The sequence below is a fragment of the Nannobrachium achirus genome (genome assembly GCF_963921795.1).
Source record: "Nannobrachium achirus genome assembly, chromosome: 8".
NCBI lineage: Eukaryota > Metazoa > Chordata > Actinopteri > Myctophiformes > Myctophidae > Nannobrachium > Nannobrachium achirus.
In genome coordinates, this window is record NC_137817.1 from 12,220,825 (window position 1) to 12,248,444 (window position 27,620).

A 27,620-nucleotide genomic window follows, 5' to 3' on the forward strand; every position below is an offset into this window, starting at 1 on the left:
AAAACAAACTTACTATAAAATAGTAACAAACTTACAAAAAATACTATAAAAGTGCAAGTAATTAACAAAATCGTTTTTGAAAAATGGCATTGACATTGATATTTCAAAGACAAGATGATCCTTAATGGTCAAAAAAATGTCAGAAATGAATTATACATGTCAGCATTAGTTGATTTAGACCTACTGCACCTGTTTTTAATCCTAACAATGGCCAAGTTATTGCCTACGGTCTTCGGAATAGCAAAATGACCTTGACCATGACCTTTTGAGGTCCAAATCACCCAAAATGGTCAAAACAATATCAGAAATGAATTCCCCACACCACAATTAGTCCAAATAGAGGTATTACATGTGCATATACACCCAGAAACAGAAAAGTTGGATTTTCATCATAGCCGATGGCAGCCATATTTGATATGGCCATTGCGCCATTCGTGGCACTATGGCGGACGAGCACCTCGGTGATTTTTCATGTCTAGGGACCCACTGACTCAGTTCAGGTGAGAAACTCCCCTAACACCAAATTGCGAACAGGACTTTAAGCCAGATACTGTATTAAGGTGGGGAAAAACATTTTTGGGGTGAACTACTCCTTTAAGGAACGCCTCGTGATGCTTTTACTTTGAAAGAGCAACCCGGAAGTACTTCCGGCTATAACTTAATTCACGTTTACGTACGACTGCGTAGTGTACCCATGCTTACGAAACGACACACACAAACAGACGTCTTCAAGCAAGCAGAAGTGATGTGGTGGAGTTTAACTTTGTAGTGAAGTTAATTTCATCTTATTGAGGCTTGGCGGATAAGAAGAGAATTTGCTGTAATTCAAGATGAAGTAAGAGACTCCCTGCTTGCTTAGTCGCTCCTGGTTTGAATTGAATGGTAGCTAGCTAACCCCTGTAAAGCCAAGTTCTGACAGTCCATTGGCTTCCAAGCTGCAACGTATTTAATTAGAACATTAACCATATAATAGTAGCTACAACCAGTAAACGTTTCTTCTGTATATATGGCAAGACTGAAATAAAATGCAATTCTCTAACGTTCTGTTAAATTGTAGGCTGAACATCGAGGGTCTCCTGGTGTATTTCCCATATGACTACATCTATCCAGAGCAGTATTCATACATGCTAGAGCTGAAGAGAACTCTGGATGCCAAGGTATGGTTGTCCAGGGAACTGCAAATGTTGATTTCAGAATACCTTACCTAACCCTGGATTGTGACGTTTTGGTGGAGAGTGAGTTTAGTTATACAACTATCCACTATATTGTTAGCAATACATTATAATGGCGGTGTTTCGGAATGGCGGTCTGACACCTAGCATCCTCTCCTGGTAGATATAATTTATGGCTACTATATTGTCCGCATACTTCCCACAGACAGATTACGCACACCCAAAGTGAGTTTGTAAACATGACCAATGACAAAAAAACTCCCATACGTAACCTACTGGGAGAAATACAACAATGTGCGAACACAGCAGCAAGATTTGTGAACTGTTTCGATAAAAGAAGGATAGAGAATGGAACCACCCTAAGGACTACAAACCATTGAGAGGCATCTACCTACTGCACATACAGTATAAAGAGATCTGCTACCTTTAACACGTTTACAATTTGAGGCTTTTTTTCTTTTCCTTCATTTGTATGCTATTGAAATTGTATTGAGAAAAAAAATGATGATATTTGTTCCAAAAAGCTTCATACCCTGTATATGGGTCAGTGACGTGACGCCCCAAAAAATGTGTTTTTAAAAAAACTTTAAATTGCAGGCATAAAAGTTATTTACTTTTGTTCTACTCACTCTCAACCTTATGGAAATACATTTTGTTTTTAGATATTTTATTGGAATCAGACTTTATTCAGCAGTTTGTTGTACTTGTGCCTAAAATTGTCATATGGTGTGACATGAAAATAATTGTTCATAAAATGAAAATGGAGTACATCTTTCTTAAGTTACTCACTTTATCAAAGTCCTTTATCATAACTAACCAGTGATCCACTATAGTTTTTTGAAAATTAATTATATCTGTATATTTTTTTCATAATCGACACTCTGTGTGAGGCCCATGTTCATGATCTTGCAACATATTTTAAATGTATTCTGTCAAAACTTTCTCTAAAATTACACAAATATTTGTGACTCTTCCTGATAATATTCTCTATGTAATCCATAAACATTTTTTTGGTTTAATCATTAATAAAGGTATGATTTTTCACTATTTGGAATGTCACACCAAATGATTTAGTGTCACACCGTATGATCATATCTTCATGTGTCAAAGCAAACTGTGTTTTAACCTACCTATTAGTGAGTACTGAACTTTACTGATTGATTAAACAATTACCCAGGATAACATGGCCTTAATATTTCTGAACAGGATATTATTGTAGGGCTTTAACATGGGATAAGAAAGAATTGTAGTAGTAGATGGATGATGAGGATGTGCACAGGAATGCTACGCACACCTAAGTCTTCTGCCGGCCCACGGCAGAAGGATCCTAAAGAGACAATAAGGCGCATAGCCACACTTGGACCCAAGGCAACATTTTATTAACACCAATTAGTGGAAACAGAACTCAGCATTCAGGTAAATTGCTTTTTTCCGAAGTCTCCTGAACTTGAACACAGCATTTTGTGTTGAACAAATGTAATTAGGAATCATGACATTACACCACATCTCCACTAGCTAAAGAGTGCTGGGTTGCGCAACTCCGAAAATAGCTGATCTACAAGCTCTCGCAGCACAACGTGTTGAGAGCTTGTAGATCAGCTATTTTCGCTAGTTTTGTCTCGGGTCCTACCTTAACACTGTCCACTGTCCAGACCAGTGAGTGAAAGTACAAAAGTATTAGATCAGATTAGATTATACATTTAGACTGTATTGTACATCAGCCAGTCGTATTTGGTGAGGGTAGCAAACTGGCTGCCTTGTTGCGGTTCTGCTATGCCACAGACAACCTCCTGCTCTTCGTAGAAAATGCAGTCTCGCCCCTTTGGCTCCTCTCTCCTTGCTGGGTCATTGTTTAGTTTCTCCCTGTACTTTCTCGTTCTCTCAGCACTTGTCATTTTCCAGCTGACAAAAGAAAATGGAATGTATAGTTTAAGACAAAGAGAAAATATTGTTTAGATTGAAACAATATGTTAAGGTTTCTGTGAAGGGGTTTCTGCTCTGTCTGATGAATTTGAAGTATCACTGAATGAAGCTAAATTACATTTTATGTAAAAATGTTTAAAACAAATGTTTAAATGTACAAATGAAACATGGAACTTTGTTATTTATTGTTATATCTGTAGTTAAATACAGTATAAATCATATGGTGTGACAATCAAGTCATATGGCGTGACAAGCAGACATGTCACACCATTATGATTAAGTGTCACACCATATTATGTTTTCTGCATTTAGGTTTACCTTGAGGCTACTATGTACACATTAGCATGCTAACAGCATGCTAGCTATAACAAAGCAACCTAGATCTACATGGAAATATGACCAAAACTTCAAATAACTTAAGCTTTTTTTAATGAAAAGGTGTCACACCAACAGACATCCAAAGTGGTGAGTTTGTCAAAGTTTCAACAAGATGGCATTTCATGAAAATGTTAAAATCATAACTCACCTCAGACACCTGTCTTGCAGTTGTGCTGGGAGTGCTGAATAGCCTTACAGAAGAAGGTCCTCTCTAGCCAATAGGTGTCCAAATAATTGCCTGTTTAATTTGTCCAAACTAGTGTCACACCAAATGATTTTGGTTTGGGGGACAAAATGTTTTTGATCAGAAATGACTGAAAACATTATGCTTTGACTTTGAAAAGATATAGGCTCACAAATATACATTTTTTTTACTAAAAAAATTTTTACTTTACCACTTTGAGAAACAAGGTCAGGACAGTCACACCATATGAGTTTTGCCATGTTTGGTTGAAAATTCTGAAGAAATGAGGAATGAAATGTTTTAATCTTGAGTAAGTTTACATAAAGCTTAATGTCCTGCACAATATTCAGAAGGTTTTTGACAAATATATTTTTTATTTATACATGTTTGACACCGAGGACAGCGAAAACGTTACGTTACGTCACGTCACCCACCCATATACATAACAACAGAATGTGACATAACTCTGTTTACACAATGCTGTACCCCCTCCAACTGTATATAATTATGTTCTCCATTTTCAACTGTTTTTTATTATGTTTTGAAACTTGCTTTGGCAATGTAAATGTTTTCTCATGCCAATAAAGCTAATTTGAATTGAAATAGAATTGTATTAGTTAGTTAGAGAGAGATATTGCTGTCTCAGTTCTAATAATGTTTTATCTTTAGGGACATGGGGTTCTGGAGATGCCTTCAGGAACAGGGAAGACCATATCTCTGCTGTCCCTGATTGTTGCGTACCAGAAGGTGAGTCCTGTATCATTTCACCAGGATGGGTAGGAATGGGACGATAGTTGTTATTATCATTTATCACGATAAAGAACCCTCACAATAATGTTATTGCAGAGATTTTAATGTCATACACTAGTATGAATTAGCTTTAGTTGAGCTTCAAATTCAGCACCACTTAAACTCTCTATACTTGATAAAACAGAAATGTAAAGAGTGCATTTGGTACACTCTTATTTCACTCTACTCAAATCGATTTGCCAAAAATAGTCCCCTTGAATGGGGATGCTGGGCGTTCAAGTGGTTATACAAAAGTGGCATAAGTTTTAAGCATACTTTATAAGTATGCTTAAAATATAATATCGGTAATCACAATTATTTTTGCCACAATGGAGTGTACAGTATGCGCATGCTTAAAATGAATGGCAAATCGAGTGGCAAAGTGAGTTGCAAAGTGATTTTAACGTCTTTTAACGTGGTTAAATGCAATCAGATAGGACTTTTCTGGGATGTAAGGGTTGTCAAGGCCAGAAAGTAGTTTTTTTGCCACTCATCAGGCGTTCCCGCATAACTTCCGGGTATGATGATGATGTCACGTGCATACCCTCGATACATTTTTTTGTCCCTACCCATAGGCCTCTCCATTCTGTGTCTGCATCCTTTAATGGGTTACATAATCTCTGTCCTGTATTCTTTTTTTTTACTAACCTTTAGTCTAATAATATAAATAACCTTTAAGTGCACCCCCCCAAAATAAGTTGCCTGCTGTGAATAATGCAAATAAAGTAAAGTCATTTACTGTATTTTCTGTCTTGTGCCTCTGGTTTGTGTAAGGCTGTGTAGTCAACCTGTATTAGATTAAAGGTGATACACCATGCATTTAAAAAGTATTTATGTCATATTGTTTGTCCCAAAAACGTTTTTCAAAAGGTTTGAGGCTAAATTTCCACTCATTTTACCACTCATGCCTCTCATTTTTGAATGGCTCTCAAGAGCATTTTCAGCTGCAGTACGACCTGCAGTACCACCCCCCCCCCCCCCCAAATCTTTTTGAAAAAAAAAAAAATCTTTTGAAAAAAAATATATATATTTTTGAAAAAAATATTTTTTCTTCAAAAACGGCCGTTTATGACGTCACAAACGGCAGCAAATCTGGACAGCCTGTTTTTAGAACCTGTGGGATGCTTTTAACCTCCACCTTCCCAAAACCAGAGAAAGACACAACGGTCTGAAATGGGACTTTGTGAGGATAGAAGGTGCTAGTGGGACCCAAAAAAAAAGGTTTTAAAATAGGAAAAGTGAAATTTCATGGTGTATCACCTTTAAATTAACTGTCATCTTTCTCTCTGACAGACCTATCCTCTGGAAGTGACAAAACTCATCTACTGTTCAAGGACAGTTCCAGAGATTGAGAAAGTGAGTTGTTGACAAATAAAAACCAAATAAAAACCTAATTACTGACTTCATTCACACACATACGTCATACTTAGTAGCGTGGGGTCGACTTGTGTGGTGATGCGCATGTTACGATGTCATTTGGTGGCGGAAGGGTACTACTGTAGGCTGCTACAGGGAGGTAGTACCCGGAAATCTGCTCCGGTACCCGGAAATGGATCAGTGCTCGATAGATAAACCTGCTTGCCGTCGCAGCTCTTCTTACTACGACAGAAACTGGTCATGACCATAAAACCTTTGATTCTGTGATTAATGTATTATTATTAATATTATTATTTGAAAATGCAATTCTATGATAAACTACATTTAATAAATGTTTAGTGGTTTTAAATCTTTTCTTTTCTCAGAATCAAAGGTTTTATGGTCAGGATTCTAGGCTTGAGATAATTGATAATTGATATTTTTGTAAAAGTCTATGGGGAAAAATGAACGTCTGTTTTTTTTCTTCTTTTTTGGCACCAGGAAAGTGCACCCACTGCTATGCCCTATGGGTGTACAGTAGTTACAGTATTTAAAGCCCACATAGGTTCAGATGTCATAAGACTTCAATGTTTTCAGGCCAAGGACCCCTTAGTTGAGAGAGAGATGAAGCAGGTGCCAGGGACCCCCACAACTCATAGATTCCATATAGTTTCATCGTTTGATGGCAGTCAAGTGTATTTTGGATGCATGTCAATTTGTGTTTTCATATATTTAACCACTTGAATCGTCAATACTTAAAGGGCCACTTCACCTCTGGGACAACCCGATCTTATTTTATTGTTGTTTGGGACACGATCAAAAATAAAATAAGATAGGGTTGTCCCAGAGGTGAAGTGGCCCTTTAATAAACTTGACTCTGTACTTAGTCTGCTCTTTTTCACCTCTACACCAAACCTCTTTGCTGAAAATAGCCGATCTACAAGCTCGTAGCTTGTAGATCTGCCAAAGTTCTCTGAATATGGACGCTAGGGTTCAAGTGGTTAATATAGAAATGGGGGGGGGGGGGGGGGGGGGGGCTTCTATCACACAAAGATTTGAGGACCCCTGGGCCCTGGCCTGTAGTAACTCTGAGGACCCCCTGTTGAAAACCCTTGTCATAAGAAATGGTGAATAATTGCATATTTGTAAATGATTGTTCCATTTCTCCCGTGTGTGGTGGTGAGGTGGTGGAGGAGCTTAGGAAGCTGCTGGAGTTTTATTCCAAAGAGACTGGACAGGCCAACAACATGCTGGCCCTGGCCCTCTCCTCCAGGAAGAACCTGTGTATTCACCCTGAGGTAGGTCTATTCTATGCATATCACTAGTCACAAAATTGATTTTAGGAAACCTCTGGTGTGTGTGCGTCTGCACTTGTTTGCCTCACTTGCAAGAGGCTTGCTTGCTAGAGCAGGGGTTCCCAAACATTTTTTCTCAGGGCACCCCATAAATATTATTTTAATCCGAGGCACCCCTACATTATAATTTTCACTCCCAGCACCTTAATTTATACTATAGCATATCGTCGTTTGTCGGGTGGAAACCTTGTGTGTCCAAAACCGTTCATTTTGTATTTATCATCTATAAAATGTACTAAACTAGTGAAAACAGCAGATCTACAACGCCTATATTTGTGCGACAGTCTTGTATGAAGCAGGGCAAAAGACGTACACATTTGAAACTTGGAGATACGATATTTTAGTGATTATGTTGCGAGGAAAACGACGACGAGATAATAGATATTTTGGTTAGAACTGACTGAAAATAACTTTGTACTTCAATTTTAAAATTACACTAAATAATATTTTTTCAAGTGTCCAAATAAATTCCAAATATTATCAAATTATCTCGCGGCACCCCTGGACTGCCGTCGCGGCACCCCAGGGTGCCCCGTCACCTACTTTGAAAACCCCTGTGCTAGAGGCTTGCCTGTGTGTGGGTGTGTGTGTGTGAGATTAACCCATTTAGGCCTGACCTAAGTTTTCTGAAAAATGTCAAATATTATTAAAAAAAATTACAAAAACAAATATGTTGCTATATACTGTACTACACTAAGATGTGTTCCCAGCCTGATTGGGTAAAATGCTGGTACATTTTAGCTGTCACCATATCTTAACTTGGGAAAATGTCCTCTTTCAAAAATAGCCATTCCTACAAGCTCACAACGTGGCACAACATGGCATGCTGTGAGCTTGTAGAGCGCTATTGATGCAACATTTGTAGACCGGCTATTTTTCACTAGTTGACAAGACATTGACATACTGCAAAATATACTGCGTTGAAGTGGTTAAGACAATAGTTATGGTCTGTCATGTTTAGCTGACTGACTGAGTCGACTCATTGTGTGCGTGTGTGTGAGAAAATTGTGTTCGCGTTCTTATCGATGTAGTCTGACCATGCATGCTCCTTTGCATACTGTATATCAAGGTGTGTTCTCTGCGCTATGGGAAGGAGGTAGATGGGAAGTGCCACAGTCTAACAGCTTCGTACATACGTGCACAACACCACAGCGACCCCAGCAAGCCTGTGTGCCAGTTCTATGAGGTAAGACAACACTTTTGTTTGTTTATTGTGCTTCAGATGGTGTATCCAAGTAAAGGATCTTGTTTGTTTTCATCATGCAGTGCATCAGGGATGTTGTGCTTGTGACTGAAACCCATTCTTTGTTTACCTTGAAATTCTTGAGCAAATTGTCAGTGGCTTCTGTCAGTCATTGTATAGCTCTGACTATTCTGTGTGACCAACTCCATCCACATCTACCTATTCTTATTGTGTGCAATTATACAGGTGTGCCTAGTATAATGCAGGGGTCTTCAACGTTTTCAGGCCAAGGACCCCTTAGTTGAGAGATAGATGAAGCAGGGACCCCCACAACCTGATTCCATATAGTTGCGTTGTTTGACAGTGTATTTTGGATTCATGTCAATTTGTGTTTTCAGATATTTAACCACTTGAACCATCAATACTTAATAAACTTGACCTTTCACTCAGTACTTACCCTCTACCCCAAACCTCTCTGCCGACAATAAACTATCTACAAGCTCACAACACGCTGTTGTGAGCTTGTAGATCTGCTATTTTTGGCAAAAGTTCTCAGAATATGGACACTAGAGTCAATATAAAAAGGGGACAAAAGGTTCTATCGCTCAGTTTTTGAGGACCCCCTAGGGGTCCCGGACCCACTGTTGAAGACCCCTGGTATAATGCAATGAATGTTTATGGAAGCAATGTGGACAGCTTGTGCATTATGCTCATTTTGAACAGAGAATATTGCCTATACTATACTTGTATGTTGTAGGCTTTTGAAGCAGTCGGACGTCAGGTGCCCCTCCCGGCTGGCATCTTCAACCTCGACGATCTGAAGGACTATGGCAGGAAGAAAGGCTGGTGTCCTTACTTCATGGCACGCCATGCTGTGAGTACTTTAACATTTTTTACCCTGTTTGGGTTCACCAGGATTTCTGCTTGCCCGGTATTGCCGGGGTTATTACTGTCTATCTATGTATTATTGTCAGCGCAAACAGCGGGTTATTGCATGGTTGAAATAGGCTCCCCCTCCCCCTCTCCTGGGCACACACCCACATGTATCTAGGGCTGTCACGATATGACATTTTACATGACGATTAATTGTCGCTCAAATAATTGCGATTAACGATTAATTGTGTTTTTTCATTGACACATTTTTGTTTGGCTCGTAGGCTTTGAAGTTGCACATGGTAGATATGACACATAACCTAAATATACAAAGAAATGACAGGCATATTTTACAACTTTATACTTAAAAAATAACATTGATAGTGGAAATAGCCGATCTACAAGCTCACGACGCGTGGTGAGCTTGTAGATCTGCTATTTCCACTACTTTTTAAAAGTGTTTGAAACTATATTAACATTTCTCAACATGGAAACAATTATGACGATTATGCAAAATAAACGCGATTACCTCAAATAATTGCGATCAGACGATTATGTAATAACTGTGACAGCCCTACATGTATCTCCATATTATGTGATGTGCTGATTTGATTGGGTGTTGGAACATATTTGTTCACAATCCGTCTGTCCGTCCGTCCCGCCCACCACAGACACTGCTTAATCTTGAAGTTGATATGTAATATATCATATATTTGTGTATTTGTGTTTCGTGGCAGCTTCTGCATGCCAACATTGTGGTGTACAGCTACCACTACCTCTTGGACCCAAAGATTGCAGACTTGGTATCCAAGGAGCTGGCCAAGAAATCTGTTGTGGTCTTTGATGAGGCTCACAACATAGGTGAGAGAAGATGCTTTTATTCAGTTTAATCATCGTTTATTACAACATCAACAAAGTTGCCACCTGCCCAGGAATTTGTCTCGGGTGTTGGACACTGCAAAACATTCCCTGCCAAAGAGTATATATGTTACAGTATGTTCAAGAAACCAGTAAAAGTTGTCAAGGAGCACTCGTTTTGACGTTCACCACACACTAATCACCACCAGATGGCGACGTCAGCCACTGGATAAGAGAGTTACGTCACGCTTTGAACTCGCCGCAGACCGGAAGTGTTTACTCTTTATTTACTAGCCTAGCCTAGCCTAGCCTAGCCTAGCCTAGCCTAGCCTAGCCTAGCCTAGCCTAGCCTAGCCATTAGCTCCATTGTAGTCACTTGGACAGGGCGTTTAACGTGCGCTTGCCCAGGCCTTACGGCCTGGGCATAAATATAACGATTGCATTCACCACGGCTTCGTAACTCGCGCGGCGCTCCGCCGGCCGCGCGGCCCTGGCCCGCTCTTCGCGGCCACTCGCGCCTGCGGCGCTCGGGGGCGAAGAGCAGGACCAAGGTCCGCTGGCCTTCGCGCCGCTTGGGGCTTCGTGGACCCAGGGGGGCCTCGTAACTCGTTTGGGCTTCGTGGATACAGGGGGGCTTCGGTAGCCGCTCGCAGTGTCGTGGACAATAGAGCGGCGCACCGCCTGGAGTACGTTGTATTGGCGACCGCTTGCTCCGCCCCGTGCCGCAACACGAGTGCTCCGCGTCTCGAATCTGCTGTTTCTCTTATATACTATGACATATGTATATATATATATATGTGTGTGTCCTACCATTTTCGGCCACTGGGTGGCGCTGTTCACTAAATGAGACACCAGTGTGTTCACCGCTCTCTGAGCTGCCTGTGGCTGCAGTGAACTGCTGAACAGGTTTGCAGACCCCCATGAGTATTTCTTCAATGATTATAAACTGCAAGGGGACCATGGACATCTTCCAATACTTTTTTTTTATTTTTTATAAAAAAATAAATAATGATAAAAAACATTAATTAAAACATGTGTTAAGTATTAGTTGCGACCGTCAGGTCGCAACTAATACACTAATACACACTCTTTTCCGATTTTTGCAAAACACATTTTTGGACACTGCTCCTACAGACTTTGGCCTAAAATCACGCAAAGCGGTACACAGACTCAGGGGGTCTTTATACCAGGACGATTGGAAACGCTGCCGGTCTCGTTTTGGATTTATTACCCAAAAAACGTCGCGTTTACACCTTGTTGTTGGTTCGTTTTTCTGTGTTTATACTACAAGTTGACAACGCATGAATTCAAGCAAAATGTGTCATGTTCCCAGCCTACATAGGCCTATACTGTGTATTTACCCTTCAACTATAAAATATATATTGTTTTTAATGAGACATGCTTTGTAATTAGGCTATGCTCCCAAATCCATATTATTATCGTCTGTTCGCATATTCAATGAGTCCCGCAAAAGGAGGTTTTTAGCGAGGTGAAGTGAAACACCAACAAAAGTCACCTGGAAGATGAAGGTCGGAACATTTATAGCCTATGGAGCATATTTCTGGACATTATCTACGGGGATGGGCTATATTAAGTGAGTTCTGTCTTCTATCTGCAACACAGAAGTAGGCTATAACGCACCATGCGAGGCAGCTAACGGAGTAGCCTACAGAGGCACATATGGGTATGGTAGTCTACCATAACTTGATTACAAGGGAAAATAATAAAATGTAGCCTACTTCTTAAAATAAATTCATCATGCCTGTTGCTAAGTATTGGCAACATGACTGTCTTGCATGCGTGCCTTGCACGTGCAAGACCAGACAACAGTCATGTTGCCATACCTTAGCTCTTACTGAACTGACGCACTGCACTGGGATGCGGCGCAATGGAGGATGATGTGCCGTCGCCGTCGCAAAATAAACTAACGGAATAAATTAATGAACTGACGCCATACGCCACTGGCAGTCTGTTATTTCACTGGAAGTCACAATCATAGCCTTCCGTTATGGCTTTAAGTAAATTGCCTAGTTTGGAAGCAACATGCGTGCCTTAAGAGGAGGCTAGACGCACTGGAGAGAAAAAGCGACATGATTTCTTTGACTGGAGGAGAGGGAGCGAGGATATGGAGGAAGTTTTTGTGATGGTCTCTGACTGACTGGACAGTTATGTTTATTCTGTCTGTCTGTCTGTCTGTCTGTCTGTCTGTCTGTCTGTCTGTCAGCAAGACTCAGCATATTACAATAACTCACTCATTACCTGAAGTCCGCTGCGTCTGTGATGTGGCGCGGTGCATGAAGAATTAATCCAGTATTTTTTGGTGAGAAGTTGAAAAAGGGGAACGCAAAATAGTCATTAAGCATTGGTTTGCTTTGCTTAGAATGGAATACCATAGCCTAATGGTTTAATTTAACTTTGCGGAGAGGAGAGCTGTTGCAACTCCGACAGGCCAGCTAGGGTACCAGCCCAGGTGCGACGACTTGTGCGTAATTAGACATTTTTAAAAGGCTTTTATATAGACTACTCCTGACATTTTTCAAATGAGGTTTGTGCTAATAGATCACTGGGCTATTTTCTGGGTTTTAATTAGGCCTACAACAACACAAATAATAATAAAAATACATTTTCGGTTAGTCTGACAGACTGACACTTTATGCAGCAGGGGAAGGGGAGCAGAGGAGGGGGTGCTATGACATCATCGCACTCTCCCTCACGGCCGAATTCCGATATTACACCGTTGCGAAACTGATGCGAAACCGCAGAAATGCACTTTCAGAGCCGAATTCCGAAAAGTATCGGTTAGGGTCATGAAACCGCGTCTCCGTGTGTCAAAATGGCCGAATCAATAGTAAAAACTATCGTCTACAAAAAAATCGACCTCATGTAATGACCCCCTCAGTATCTCTAAAGTCATGTCATCAACATGGATCTGTCCCATTTCCCATATTCCCTCCTGATTGGCTACGATTGTCTTCTAAAGTTTGCGTATGCGACGTGGCGGTCGCTTATCTCCCAATTAGGGAGTCTTATATGTAAGCAATTTACCCCGAGTGAGAGGACATTATGCTCTGATAATGTCCTGTGTGAGGGGGTGATCGGACGAGGCGAAGCCATAGTTGTAACTTGCAAGGATATTAAGTTACAATCATTATTGCCTATAAAACTTCCGCGACGACAGCAAATAGTTCCACAAACAACATCTTCTACTCACCACCAGATGACGCCAACTCCATGCAGAGAAAGATGTCTAGCATACAGCTAAGCTAACGTCAGTTAGAAGGACCGTTCCGGCCGTAAATAGAGGCTGTTCGCTTCCAGAAAGGCATAGGTTCAGAGAAAAGGGGCTTTAAAGTTGGCGGATTGCATTGGATCCAAATAAATCGGCGACGTCGTACGCACGTTAGTAAACATAGGACCGCTACGACCGTCATATGTTGGTTGGGGGAAAGGTGTTCCGACTACCTCCTGAAGTCCCCGGATGTACACTGAGGCGCATTGATCTCGTCCTCACACAACTGCGGCGGTTGTTCTGCCATAACCTCCGGAATTTAGCCAATCAGAATCCAGTATTTGAACATGTGACTAGAAAAAGTGGTAGAAATTAAGATTATTATCGAACGGAATACTTAAATTCCAAATCACAGATCGTGTTGTTTGAATAAAAATATGTTTTGGTCCCAGGTTAGACTCCGGCCCCCATCAAATGTGTTGTTGTCAATGCTTGATTTGGAGATTGGAAAAGAGCTCTAAAATATATTTTCTTCTCTTCAGCTCCCACCATTCACTGGGGTTTTATTGTCCTTCACCTTTACATTCTTTCTCCGCTTCTCCAGACAATGTGTGCATTGACTCCATGAGTGTGAACATCACAAGAAGAACACTGGACCGCTGTCAGACCAACGTAGAGACACTCCAGAATACCATACACAAGTAAGAGGACAGGTCGAATATAGTTCTAGTTGTTTCGTTTGTTTGTTTTTTCTTTTCTCTTCATTTTTGAAATCTCCATCTCAAATCTGTTTTTGTAAAAGGGTAGGCATAATAAGCATTGCTTCAGCCTATGCCTTTTTGGTCAGAAATGTGGCTCTATTTTGTTGAGTATTTGTCTTTGTATTCTCTACTAAAAAAAAAGATGTGTATGATGCCACAAGAATGACTGAAATAAACTAAACTAGCCAGGAAAGACAGGGATCTGTGCACTATGCGTGATTTAACCTTGAATCTCGGTTGGTTGGAATGGTGATCTGTGAATTAGAGATTGATTAGCTCTGGCTAAATACATAATGTTAATGCCTTGTTATGTAAAACTGTAAAGAGAATGTACTTCTCCATTGTTAATGAAAACTAAATCAGTGTGGAGCTCTTTGTCCAGTCACCATTGAAAATCACACCTGTGTGTGTGTGTGTGTGTGTGTGTGTGTGTGTGTGTGTGTGTGTGTGTGTGTGTGTGTGTGTGTGTGTGTGTGTGTGTGTGTGTGTGTGTGTGTGTGTGTGTGTGTGTGTGTGTGTGTGTGTGTGTGTGTGTGTGTGTGTGTGTGTGTGTGTGTGTGTGTGGATCATGTGTACCGATTTTTGTGACATTTGAAGAAAATATGTAGGAAAAGGAGCAAAAAGTGTGTTTTGGAGAAAATTCAAGATGGCGGAAAATCTATCCGGAGATGCGTCTTGACCCAAGGAATCCAGGGAAAAAAGAATTTTAATTTTCCGATCTACGGTTCAAGAGTTACGGGGCAAAACGTAAAGTGGGCCGTTATAGCGCCACCATGAGGCCGAGTGATGTAATTATTTTGCGATTCATTCTTAAAATCCTTATGAATCTCCTCTCCGAGGTTTGAAACTGTAGCTCCTATGGTTTACGAGAGAAAAATACTTGAAAGTGATTTCTTGCATTGTCCCATTATAAGTCAATGGGGACAATTAAGCGTCGTTTTTTGCCGATTACGTCGGCATGGTAAGGCGGATCGGAACGAAAGGTAATAGAACACCATTCCCGGCCGAGCCGCACATTTTGATGTATATATTGCGCGAGTGGCGTAAATGGTGCGGCACTAGTTACGCGCCGAAGTCAGGCTACATACACACAGACACACAGACAGACACACACACAGACCCACACAGCCACGTATAGGGAGCTGCACACAGCTCCAAAAACCACTGTCTTATATTGTAAAAGCGGAGATATTTTAAAGGTGTACAATGTTTTCAGGCCAAGGACCCCTTAGCTGAGAGAGTGATAAAGCAGGGACCCCCACTACATATTGTATACAATTGTGTTGGAGATTAAAAATGTTCATAGCTTTCTTAGACAGAGCAGACTTGTTTGACATAGTGCTGTCAAACAGTGTAGGTTGTTGGTCTAATGTGTACTTTTAAAAATTTAACCACTTGAACCATTAATACTTAGTCTGACTGCTCTTGTTTCGATCCACACCAAACGTCTTTGCCAAGAATAGCAGATCTACAAGCTCACAACGCCTCACGCTGCTTGTAGATCAGCTATTCTAGTAGATTGGATATTCTTGGCTTCCACACATAATGGGGATACCAGGGTTCAAGTGGTAGCGTAGGAAAAAAAGGTTCTCATCACACAAAGATTTGGAGGACCCCCTGTAGTAACTCTGAGGCGTCCCGGAGGGGTCCGGACCCCCTGTTGAAGACCACTGCATAATAGGAGAATTTGGGGAATCAACCTTTGTTGCATTTAAATAAAATAAATCCAGCACCGCCATTCATGCTTAATTATAGAGACCAGGGGTGTAAAGTAACTAAGTAGATTTACTTAAGTATTGTACTTAAGTACAATTTTGAGGTATTTGTACTTGAGTATTTCCAATTTTCAATACTTACTTCTACTCCACTACATCTCGGGTCCAAATATTGTACTTTTACTCCAATACGTTCATCTTAGCACTTTAGTTACTAGTTACTTTGCAGATTTTGATAATTATTACAAAACATACATTAAACACTTCAGCTCTATATACATTTTGGCAATTTGAAAATAGACGATGTACAAGCTCACTTAGATCTGCTATTTTCCAAAAAAAGTGAAGCAGTGAATTCTTATTCTATGTGTTCTAGAGCTATGAAATCTGTGTTCTAGATCTATACATTCTATCTTCTAGATCTATACTTTCTATGTGCTTTAGTTCTATATTTTCATGAATGAATGAATGATTTTGTCTGGAGGGCCAAATTGTCATGTGCAGCTTGACCAATCCTCAATTCTGCATGCACGGAACAGATATGGGACAGACAAAGCCACACCTGAGAAGCGGCTTTCACCGCTTCAAAAAATTATACATTTGAAATTTTGAAATGGGACACTATGCACAATGAGGACTTTCTACTTTTGGTACTCTAAGTATATTTTGATACCAATACTTTTGTACTTTTAATCGGGTCAATTTTGAATTCACTTGTAACAGAGTATTTCTACAGAGTATTTCTACATTGCATTATTGATACTTTTACTGAAGTAAAGAATCTGAGTACTTTTTCCACCACTGATAGAGACCGCCATTTTGCTGTTGTAAACTGCCTGCTCTGCTTGTTGCCAGCATCAAAGAGACGGACGCAGCCAAACTGAAGGAGGAGTACAGGCGAATGGTGGAGGGCCTGAAGGAAGCCAACGTTGCCAGGGTAACGGACGTCTACATGTCAAACCCAGTGCTGCCAGATGAAGTCCTCCAAGGTAGGAAGGAGCCTATTACCCCTTCGCTACGCCCCTCCCCAAAAGCCGTTGTCCAAAACTAGCTTAGCAACCGTTCTCTCTCGGTCGTCCTCAGACCAGCTTCCATCGGAGTCTCCAATCCCTCCGGTTCTCCATACACCCGGCCAGCTCCGAAGAGCTTTCAGCCCCCGCATCCTTCTTCAGGACATCCACATACGTTAACGCGGAACGTCCTCGCAATCGATGCCCGCTCGTTGGTTCCCACAGGACCAGCCTGCTGGCCGGGAGCTTCCGATGTCTGTGGCAGTGGCCGGCCAGCTTCATCCTCCTAGCTGCTACCTTCTTGCTGAGCCTCGGCAGTTGCCTTTACTAATGTGGATGTTCTGGTCCACAGAACAGCTCGTAGCATTCTGGTGTAGCACCCATCCAGGGACTTCTGCAGGGTGGGTGTCAGGGTCCAGCTTTCGCAGCCATACAGGAGGACAGACTCCACAGTGGCGTGGAATAGGCCTAGCTTTATGTGTCGGCAGCTTGGCATGGCAAGCTTCCGTCAGCAGAGCAGTCATAGCTGTCATATGTTTTTTCGCCTGCTCACACACAGTTTGCAACATAATGGAAAGAATAGGAATACCACGATAACGCGACGGTGATTATAAGAACCAGCAATAGATTACACTTCCCAGAAAAGGGTTGGAGGGTGCATTTTTCCACCGCTTTTCCCAAGCTGAAATCTGCACTTAAACTGCAAAGCTGCATGCCTGTGTTGTTGTACACATAACACAGCTTAACATAGGGAAAGTTACACAACTCAACCGCCCAGGTGATGGCAATAAATCGCCGTAATCATGGCACCCAGGGGGCCACAATAACTTACCTGACCTGGCGGAGACCTGTGCTCGGAAGAGCACTGCTTCTAGTTATTCATCTGTTTTTTTATTCTTGAGGCCCTCACCTTCAAGTTAACATTATAGATATATATATTCTTTTTGAATGTCTTAGGATAAGATAAAGATACACTATAACTTCTTTAGTGAATAAATGGTCCGATCTTTATGGTAAGAGACAGTATTTAAAAGGAGTAAGTAGTTCACACACACACACACACACACACACACACACACACACACACACACACACATTTTTTATTGATTTGTCATGCCATTTGAGACTTGAGTGCAATAATATTTTTTTGTATTTGTTGCATTCCTAAGACAAAAAGATGATTATAGTAAATGTACCCCCATTGATTACGGATGGGGACCCAAATGCATTTGTGTGAGAATCAATAGGGGTAAGTTTACTTGACCCTTACTTGATTTACTTGACCATTGTTCTGACCCAAATGCATTTGGGTCCCCATCCAGGGCTTTATTTGGGTCTCCATCCAGGGCCATGCATTTGGGTCCCCATCCAGAATCAATGGGGGTAAATTTACTATAATCAATGTTATTGTCTTAGGAATGCGACGAATACAAAATACAAAATATTATTGAACTCAAGTCTCCATGGCATGACTAATCGACAGGAAAGAAATCCTTTCGGGGGTGAACTACTCCTTTAAGTTGACGCTACAGCATTCTAGTTGACTCTCCATAACCAACCATTGTCTGTCATTATTCTCTCCCTCAACAGAGGCAATCCCTGGCAGTATCCGTACGGCGGAGCACTTTGTAGGTTTCCTGAAGCGGTTTCTGGAGTACCTGAAGTCCCGTCTGAGGGTCCACCATGTGGTCCAGGAGAGCACCCCCCAGTTCCTCAAAGACATCTTTGAGAAGGTCTGCATCGACCGCAAACCTCTCAGGTCAGTATGGGCGTTAACCATGTACTGCTATCAAACGGCTCGCGCGTGTGTGTCTGTCTGTGTGTGTCCGTGTGTGTCTCTATGTGTGTGTGTGTGTCTCTATGTGTGTGTGTGTGTCTGTCTGTGTGTGTGTGTGTGTGTGTGTGTGTGTGTGTGTGTGTGTGTGTGTGTGTGTGTGTGTGTGTGTGTGTGTGTGTGTGTGTGTGTGTGTGTGTGTGTGTGTGTGTGTGTGTGTGTGTGTGCGTGCGTGCGTGCGCACGTGCGCGGCGATGCATAGATTCTATTAGAGCCTATTCTTGACATGATACTTAACCCATTTAGAATTATTTAAAGCTTTAACTATTGAAAAATAGCAGATATACAAGCTCACAGCGTGGCACCAAGTGCTGCGCTCCGAGCTTGTAGATCTACTATTTTTGAAAAAACCTGCAAGTCTTTGAATATATCTATTTAAAAGCGGACATTTGTAACTAAAATATGTGCTTCTGGGAGGTCCCTGGAACAACATATTTTGAGATGGATGTCCGCGGCCAAATACACTTATAGAATCGGGTCAAAAATGTTCAATGACTTGCACAAATGTTCACGATAAAAAAAAAAAAAAAAGTGGTTAAAATCTAATGTGTCACAGATTTGCGTTCAGGCCTAAATGGCTTAAAATATCAAATTAAACTGTGAAATTGATACCTGATCTGTAGAATAAGAAAAAAACAACTCACACATAATGTATTATATTATGAAGCATTTTACAAATTTCACACAATTCTTTTTTTGTCTGGTCTGTATGTGTCTTCAGGTTCTGTGCAGAGAGGTTACGGTCTTTACTGCGGACCCTGGAGATTGCTGATATTGCGGATTTCTCTCCTATCACTCTGATCTCCAACTTTGCTACCCTGGTCAGCACCTACAGCCAAGGTACTGGAGAGAAGTCCCTTTATGCTCATGTGTCAGGACTGCATGCAGTACATTGCAAGTATAGTTACATTTAGGCCTAGGATTATTGAATGCTTTTAACCAGTGAAAAATAGAAGATATACAATCTCACAGCGCGGCAGCTTGTAGATCTGCTATTTTTGGAGAAAATCGTGAAAATGTGTGCAAATCTTTGAATATATGTATTTTCAAAGCGAACGTTTGTAACTCAAATTTTGCTTCTGGGTGGTCCCTGGAACTAGATATTTTGAGATGGGGGTCTGTGTGGCCAAATAAATATCATTTTGAGGGTCCTTCACATGAACAAGTTTGAGAACCACTGACATAGTAGTCTCTCAAGAACAGACTAACTGAGCTCCAGTTAAGTGAAAAGGACCTTTTCTTTGACGATTGCTAGCCAGATTGCTGACATAGAAACATAGGTTTTTCAAAAAACCTTAGAAGGATTGAAAGACACTTATAGAATCTGGTCAAAATTCAAATTCTCACGATTTTTTTTTTGTGTGCACTTCATAGGCATATTGGATAAAGGTCCTTAGATTGTGTGTAGAATGTTTCATGCAAATTGCTAAAGAATAGCAGATCTACAAGATCTACAAGCTCGCAGCACGGCACTCGGTGCCGTGCTGTGAGCTTGTATATCTGCTATTTTTTTTTATAGTTAAAGCATAAAATAATGATACACAATAATGTGTACCCGTTCTAAATGGGATAAAGTGATATTGATCTTTGGTAGAACCAAATATAGCTACCTGGGCATTGATCTTTGGTAGAACCAAATATAGCTACCTGGGCATTATTTAAGTTCCAAAATTGTAGACAATCTTTTGACTGAACAGCCCTAAAAATCACTTTTGCTAGGCCACGTACTAAATCCACTAATGTCCTTTCTACCTGGTCAAGTCATACAATGTTGATCACAGCACTGGTCACAATACTCTTCTAATGTGTTTCACACTGATGATAATTACATTCTTTCATATTGTAATAGCACTGTGAATCCACCATACTTACAGAATAGGTCTCATATCTCATAACCTTTAAAAGAATGTATGTTTTAAATAAATAAAAACTGTTTATATGACTACTGCTGATCATTTCTCTATCCTGCAAGGTTTCACCATTATCATTGAGCCCTTTGAGGACAGAACTCCTACCATTGCTAACCCTGTGCTGCACTTCAGGTGAGTCTCAAACACATTGCCATTGGATAATCTCCAATTTGACTTGTTTCTTGTCTGTTTCCACACATTTATGCATGCACACAAATAGATCTTAGAGTTGTACTACAGTATATTGGGTCAGGTGTGCCCCCTTTGTGGGCTTTCTGTTTCTTTTGTCACTTCCCTTCACAATGATTGAAAGTGTGTTTTCCCCTGTACCTTAATGTCTCAGCTGTATGGACCCCTCAATCGCCATCAAGCCTGTCTTTGAACGATTCCAGTCTGTTATCATCACTTCTGGAGTAAGAAACCCTCTCCTTTTATTTGGTCAAATTCTGTTTGGTCAATAATAATATTAATGACAAAGCCAACTGTTATGTCTTCTCCTGCTATTCCTTTTATTAATTGATCATCCCCCCCCTAGAAATCCCAGCCGCCCACCATCACTCTTATACACCCCATGTCCCCTCCTTTTCACATCCTTCTTAAATCACTAGTAATTATCTACTAATAATCAGATATTGTTGACTCAACCAGTTGGGGTGTGTACTGTGTACTACATAGTGAAGAAACCCAGTCATGATGCCTTTTTCCTGACACTCTATATTGTATTCTAACCACAGAAATTACTTTTATATATTCTGTTTTATTTTATATAGGCTACTATTTTGTTTTGTATTTTCAGACCTGAAAAGTTAAATCATACTCTGTAAGCTAAATCAATTTTTTAGACCATTCCCGTTGAATAAAAAAAGTATGACACACTCAGTAGGACGGACGGTGTGCATGTATCGATGTGTGTGCGTCCTCATACATGGCTCCATTACTGTGGTATTTAGGCTCTGTTTGAGATTCGTTCAAGGCAAACTTTGTTTCTCTACTGCAGCTCTGTATTTTCTAAATGAATTAAATGAAACTAGAAAATAAAATCTAGTAACAATGCAAATATAATTAAGACTAGAAAACATCGTTATTGTTTTCCCACCATTAGATCTGCTGACATCCTTTCTTTCTAAATAGCCTCTAGAGGCGTGTGCGCGTGCGTGCATGTGACGTCAATAAATGACCGTCCGCCCTGAAAAGAAAATCCCAAAGCACTACTGGACACACTTGCATGTTGGATTTTGATTTGATTTATTTATTAGATCCCCATTAGCTTACTCTACAGTCACATCAGCTACTCTTCCTAAGGTCTTAAATACATATCGTCATCAACATCAGCCTAAATCATTGTTTGATCAATACTTATTTTAGATTAATTGTTGCCCCATATACAATGTGCACCTGGAATATCTGTGCTGTTCTAATACCATGATATTTATTATGTAATCTCTCCTCAGACTCTCTCTCCTCTGGACATTTATCCAAAAATCCTTGATTTCCGACCTGTGACCGTCGCGTCTTTCACCATGACCCTGGCACGGACATGTCTCTGTCCTCTGGTGGGTAATGGAACCATCACAAATAAACGCACTTACACACAGCACTTTCTGGTGCACAGACAAGAAGATTGTGAGAAAACGAAACCTTTACAGCAGGGGTCCTCAACGTTTTCAGGCCAAGGACCCCTTAGTTGAGAGAGAGATGAAGCAGGGACCCCCACAACCTGTTCATAGATTCTGTATAGTTTCATTGTTTGACAGCACAATCACCAGTATATTTTGGATTCATGTCGATTTGTGTTTTCAGATATTTAACCACTTGAAATGTCGATACTTAATAAACTTGACCTTTCACTCTGTACTTAATCTGCTCTTTTTCCCCCTCTACACCAAAGCCCTTTGCCGAAAATAGGCGGATCTACAAGCTCACAACGCATCGCAGCGGGAGCCGTTGTGAGCTTGTAGAACTGCTATTTTTGGCTAAAGTTCCCCCGAATATGGACACTAGGGTTCAAGTGGTTAATATAAAAAAGGAGAAAAAAAACTTTCTATCACTCAAAGATTTGGAGGACCCCCTGTAGTAACTCTGAGGACCCCCTAGGGGTCCCGGACCCCCTGTTGAAGACCCCTGCTTTACAGATTATTCAAATGGTTTTACTCATGCAATTCAAGATGCTTTCTTTATCTGTCTCTTTTTCTTTCTCGATTCTTTTTCTCCTCCTCTCCAGATTGTGGGCAGGGGAAATGACCAGGTGGCCTTGAGCTCCAAGTTTGAAACCAGAGAAGACTTTGGTTAGTACAGTTGAAAAATATTTCATTCAAAAATGAGATCCATTTGGAACAAGACATGCAATGAAAAGCATTAAATGATTCCTATTTTTCTTTTATGAATACAATTGTTTATTATTTATTTGTTTTACTTTAGCGGTGATTCGCAACTATGGTAACCTGCTCTTGGAGATGTCAGCCGTCGTTCCTGATGGCATTGTGGCGTTTTTCACTAGCTACGTTTACATGGAGAATATAGTGGCATCCTGGTATGAACAGGTGTGTAGGAGAAGACGTCTGAAACACATGTACAGTGTCTCTTTATTCTAGTACTTTATTTCAGTGGTTCTCAACCTGTGGGTCAGGACCTCTAGGGGGGGGGGGGTCCCCAAATTATTTTGGGGGGTCCCCAGATGATTAACTTAATGTGCAACATTGTTTCCTCACTCAACAGTAAACAAACCAACATAAAGTTAAAGTTTATAGAGGGTATCTGCACATTTCTAAAGTTACCTTTTAAGGACCTTTTTAATACCTCTAAAAAGACAAATTAGTCATTGGCCAAATTGTCAAATATGCCTCGCACGAGGCGTTGTGAGCATGTAGACCTGCTATTTTCACAATAGAACCGTGATATAAAAAATCTAATGCCTAATGCCTCGACTCTTAGTGCTCGTCATGGTGGGGGGTCCCCAGTTAAAATATTATTATTTTGAGGGTCACGGCCTGAAAAGGTTGAGAACCACCGCTTTATTTGACTGTCCACGTGTGCGTGTTTTGTAGGGTATCCTGGAGAATGTCCAGAGGAACAAGCTGATCTTCATTGAGACACCAGATGCTGCAGAGACCAGCATGGCCCTGGAGTTATACCAGGAGGTCAGAACCACTGCATTACACTGTGGAACGAGCCATACAGTCAAACATAACTTAATTTAAGGAGCCATACAGTTAAACATCACTTAATTTAACAAGCCATACAGTTAAACATCACTTAATTTAACAAGCCATACAGTTAAACATCACTTAATTTAACAAGCCATACAGTTAAACATCACTTAATTTAACAAGCCATACAGTTAAACATCACTTAATTTAAGTCTGAAGCCTTCGTTGCGAGTTCAATTTAAGTCTGAAGCCTTTGTTATGAGTTTGCTGTCACTGCACTGCGCTGTGCTACTCTTAAGTTGGTCGGGACACCTGTTCAGAAGCTGGTGGAACTGGGAAGGATGTCTTGTTCCCTCCGCTCCATTTGAATGATATCAACGCACTGAATGGGAATTAGTCCCGTCTTTTCAGACGATTGAATGATGCAGTAGCGGAGATACTGAGCTACCAGTAGCCCATACACACCATTGATTGGGAGATAAATGACCCACCGACGGGGCTCAGTAGCTGCGTCGTCATTGTCATAGTCGTTGACTATGACGGAGGCGTGACACGTGAGACAATGCCGTGCGAGTCGCAGTGTCAAGTTGCGAACGTCGCATGAGACGACTCTGCACCATTAGAAATGCAACAAAATGATTGTTTTTATCTCACTGTCTCGCTCTGTCTCTCTCTTCTAACCATGTCTCTTCATCTCTTGCTCTCCTCTCCAGGCATGTGAGAATGGTAGAGGAGCCATCCTTTTGTCTGTGGCCCGAGGAAAAGTGTCTGAAGGAATAGACTTTGGTAAATAATGATTAAGTCTTTAGACCTTGGTTATTATTCATACATGGTTTTGATGAAGCAATAGTAAAAGTGAATCACTCCAATAGATAAATGAATAGTCTTTTTTTATTAAAGATGAAAACATGATTTTGTTCCCCACAGTGCATCACTTTGGTAGAGCTGTGATCATGTTTGGAGTCCCGTACGTTTACACACAGAGCCGTATTCTCAAGGTAGAGACTCCGTTCCCGCCATCCTATATTCAATCCCCTCATTCTTATCCATCACTGAGATCTGGTCAGTATTTAAACCTTTAGTTTCCCTCAGGCTCGTCTGGAGTACCTCAGGGACCAGTTCCAGATCAGAGAGAATGACTTCCTCACCTTTGACGCAATGCGCCACGCGGCTCAGTGTGTGGGAAGAGTCATCAGGGGAAAGACCGATTATGGTCTCATGATCTTCGCTGACAAGGTTTGTGTATTTGTGTCTGCACGTGTGTGTGTGTGTGTGTGTGTGTGTGTGTGTGTGTGTGTGTGTGTATGCTTATTTTTGTTTATGCTTACCTGTGTCCTTTGTGAGTCCTAAAGCTATGCATGTGTACGTGAGCCTGAGTGTGTTTGTACAGTTATTGAAATAATGAGGTTGCTACAACTGTACGTTTTAATAGGTCTGCAACTAGCAATCCTTTTTCTTAAAAAACACTGCTGTTGTATCCCACTGACGCATAGACATAAAAAGGTAAACGCCTCCTTCGGCTCTGGGGCATCCGTCTTGGAGGATAGGCAATTTTTAAGGCAAGCTTCTGAATTCTGAAGCACACTTCTGTGTGTGTCACAGATGGGGACGATAGGGGCAAGACTCCCTCTCTCCCAGAGGCACTTGCTTTGGCAATGTGAACGTTTGTCTCCTCATGCCAATACAGTTCCTTTTAATTGAATTGAAGTCCCGGAAAACATTCGCAGCGATTGGCCAGTAGTCACTTTGAGTGGCAGTGTGCTTTTGGCACTTCCCACACTTCTGCCTATCCTGTTTGACGAGTCGCTCCAATGAACTGCAGTGGCGGAAGAGGTATCTAGCTTTTTATATCTGTGGGCGCAGGCCTTCGTCCTCCCGCCCAACACTCCCTGCTGACAGGTGGCGCCCCCGGCCTCAGTTGCTTTATATTGATATTCAGTGTATTAAATTATTATTTTAAACTTAGTCTCAGTACAAAGGAACATCTCAGGTGCAGTATTGTGACTGGGCATATCATTTATTTTATTATTATTATTATTATTTTTTTCAAAAATGTTTTAGCAAATTCAACATAAACAACCATAAGGTGGAACCAGGGCAGAAAGAGCCTGCTGGTTGTTCAGTGAGGGACCAATCAGAGGGCTGACAAAGGGTCAATTGTGTTCACATTGGTCATTTTACAGCACACCACGTCGACCATGTTAATCCAAATGTCAAGCATACTCATGCAATCAGTGCTTAATTTTTTGTATGAATGTCATACTGGGGCGGCATAGCTCAGGGGTAGAGAAACCGTTATTAGAGCACGAAGGGTTCCCGAAGGGTTCCCAGTTCGAATCCGGGCTCCCCCTGAGTTAATGTCGAAGGGTCCTTGGGCAAGACTCTGAACCCCACATTGCTCCCGGTGAGCTGGATGGTGCCTTGCATGGTTTCCTCCGCCACCGGTGTATGAATGTGTGCGTGAATGGGTGAATGTAATGCGCAATCTCTGTAAAGCGCTTTGGATAAAAGCGCTATATAAATGCACCATTTACCATTTACCCAAAATGACACATCCCTGGTTTTGGTTTCCCAGGTCAGTGATTCTTTATTCCCTCTCCTTTCCGTAGCGCTACGCCAGGGCTGACAAGCGTGGTAAGCTGCCCAGATGGATCCAGGAGCACATCAGTGATGGAAGTCTGAACCTGACCGTGGACGAGACGGTCCAGCTCTCCAAACACTTCCTACGGGAGATGGCTCAGCCATTCAGACAGGTGCCGTAACATGCATGTAATACACACACATGCACAAATAACACATTTCATTCTCTGCTATTGTCTCTTCATTTCTGTTGTCTGAAAGCTAATATTTTCCTTCTGAAGAGCTTAGGCCAATAATGAGGCCTTTTTGATTATTAATACATTAACTCATTTGATGCCCACGAGGTGGTAACACGTCAATCTCTTTGATGTCTCTGGAGGCCCACGATGTGTTTGACGTGTTGTACAGTATCTATACTGTACTGTAGTTAGTGTACTTTGCTACCGCAGTGAAGGATCTACCGCGGTGATCAAAAACCAACAATATGGGAAAAACACTACATTTCCCAAAATGCAGCGCAGTATCACGTGACCAGGAAGTGCAGTCTCCCTGCAGCCAATCACAAGCTTCCACTGCCTTAACCCTGTTGCGTTTTTGATACACTCTGCCTTAACCCTGTTTCGTTTTTGATAAACTCGGACTGAAAGACCTGCTCTCCCCCTTCACACAGCAGTTTTACGCTGGTGCATTTTTCTCCTGATCTAGCTTTTTCATCACCTCCATGTTCAAAACGTGGTCTTTTCTACCGCCCGTGACACAAATGCTGTGGCCCAGGTTTGGTAAAAAGCGGTCCTGACTGAAAGAAAACATGATCGTGAAAATAAACAGGACATCCTTGGATTACATTTACTCGGATTTCCGGATACTTTTTTCCCAGTAACGCAAAGGTATGTAAAATGGCGGATTCTTCTCTTGGTCTAGCTTTTTCAATCACCATGTTCAAAACGCGGCCCTTTCTACCGCCCGTGACACAAACGCTGTGGCCCAGGATTGGTAAAAAGCGGTCCTGACTGAAAGAAAAGATTATCGTGAAAATAAACAGGACATACTTGGATTACATGATACTTTTTCCACGCGAAGGTACGTAAAATGGCGGGTTGCCATGGCGACGATGGGCCCTGAATCATCGTGGGCACCCGATGTGTTAATAAAGTACCCCACAGCACAACAGAGGACAGACACATGTACAGATAATATTTATTACCCCCACACTCAACTATGTCTGTCTCTCTCTCTCTCTCTCTCTGTCCCTTTCCTCTGACCAGGAGGACCAGCTGGGTCTGTCTCTGCTGACTCTAGAGCAGCTCCAGTCAGATGAGATGCTGAAAAAGATCGCTCAAATCGCTCACCAGTCCTGAGGAAAC

The 27,620-nt window shown here is 41.4% G+C and overlaps 1 protein-coding gene across 2 annotated transcripts; it reads left to right on the forward strand.

The window, feature by feature from the left end:
• Positions 1-721: 721 nt before the first annotated feature.
• Positions 722-27,620, forward strand: ercc2 (excision repair cross-complementation group 2). 2 transcript variants are annotated; one of them, XM_080730902.1, is made up of 23 exons: positions 722-835; positions 1,058-1,157; positions 4,327-4,404; positions 5,740-5,802; positions 6,987-7,100; positions 8,227-8,343; positions 9,098-9,214; positions 9,951-10,074; positions 13,905-14,001; positions 16,632-16,765; positions 18,377-18,545; positions 19,342-19,460; positions 20,593-20,662; positions 20,874-20,943; positions 21,982-22,083; positions 22,752-22,815; positions 22,949-23,070; positions 23,575-23,667; positions 24,390-24,462; positions 24,604-24,674; positions 24,769-24,912; positions 26,286-26,429; positions 27,522-27,620. In XM_080730902.1, exons 1-23 carry the CDS (start codon positions 831-833, stop codon positions 27,612-27,614), a joined length of 2,283 nt encoding a protein of 760 aa, XP_080587028.1. In that variant the 5' UTR covers positions 722-830; the 3' UTR covers positions 27,615-27,620. The 2 variants fall into 2 exon arrangements, 1 of the variants encoding a protein (XP_080587028.1); XR_013962231.1 differs by lacking the exon at positions 27,522-27,620 and having other exon boundaries at positions 24,759-24,912; positions 26,286-26,424.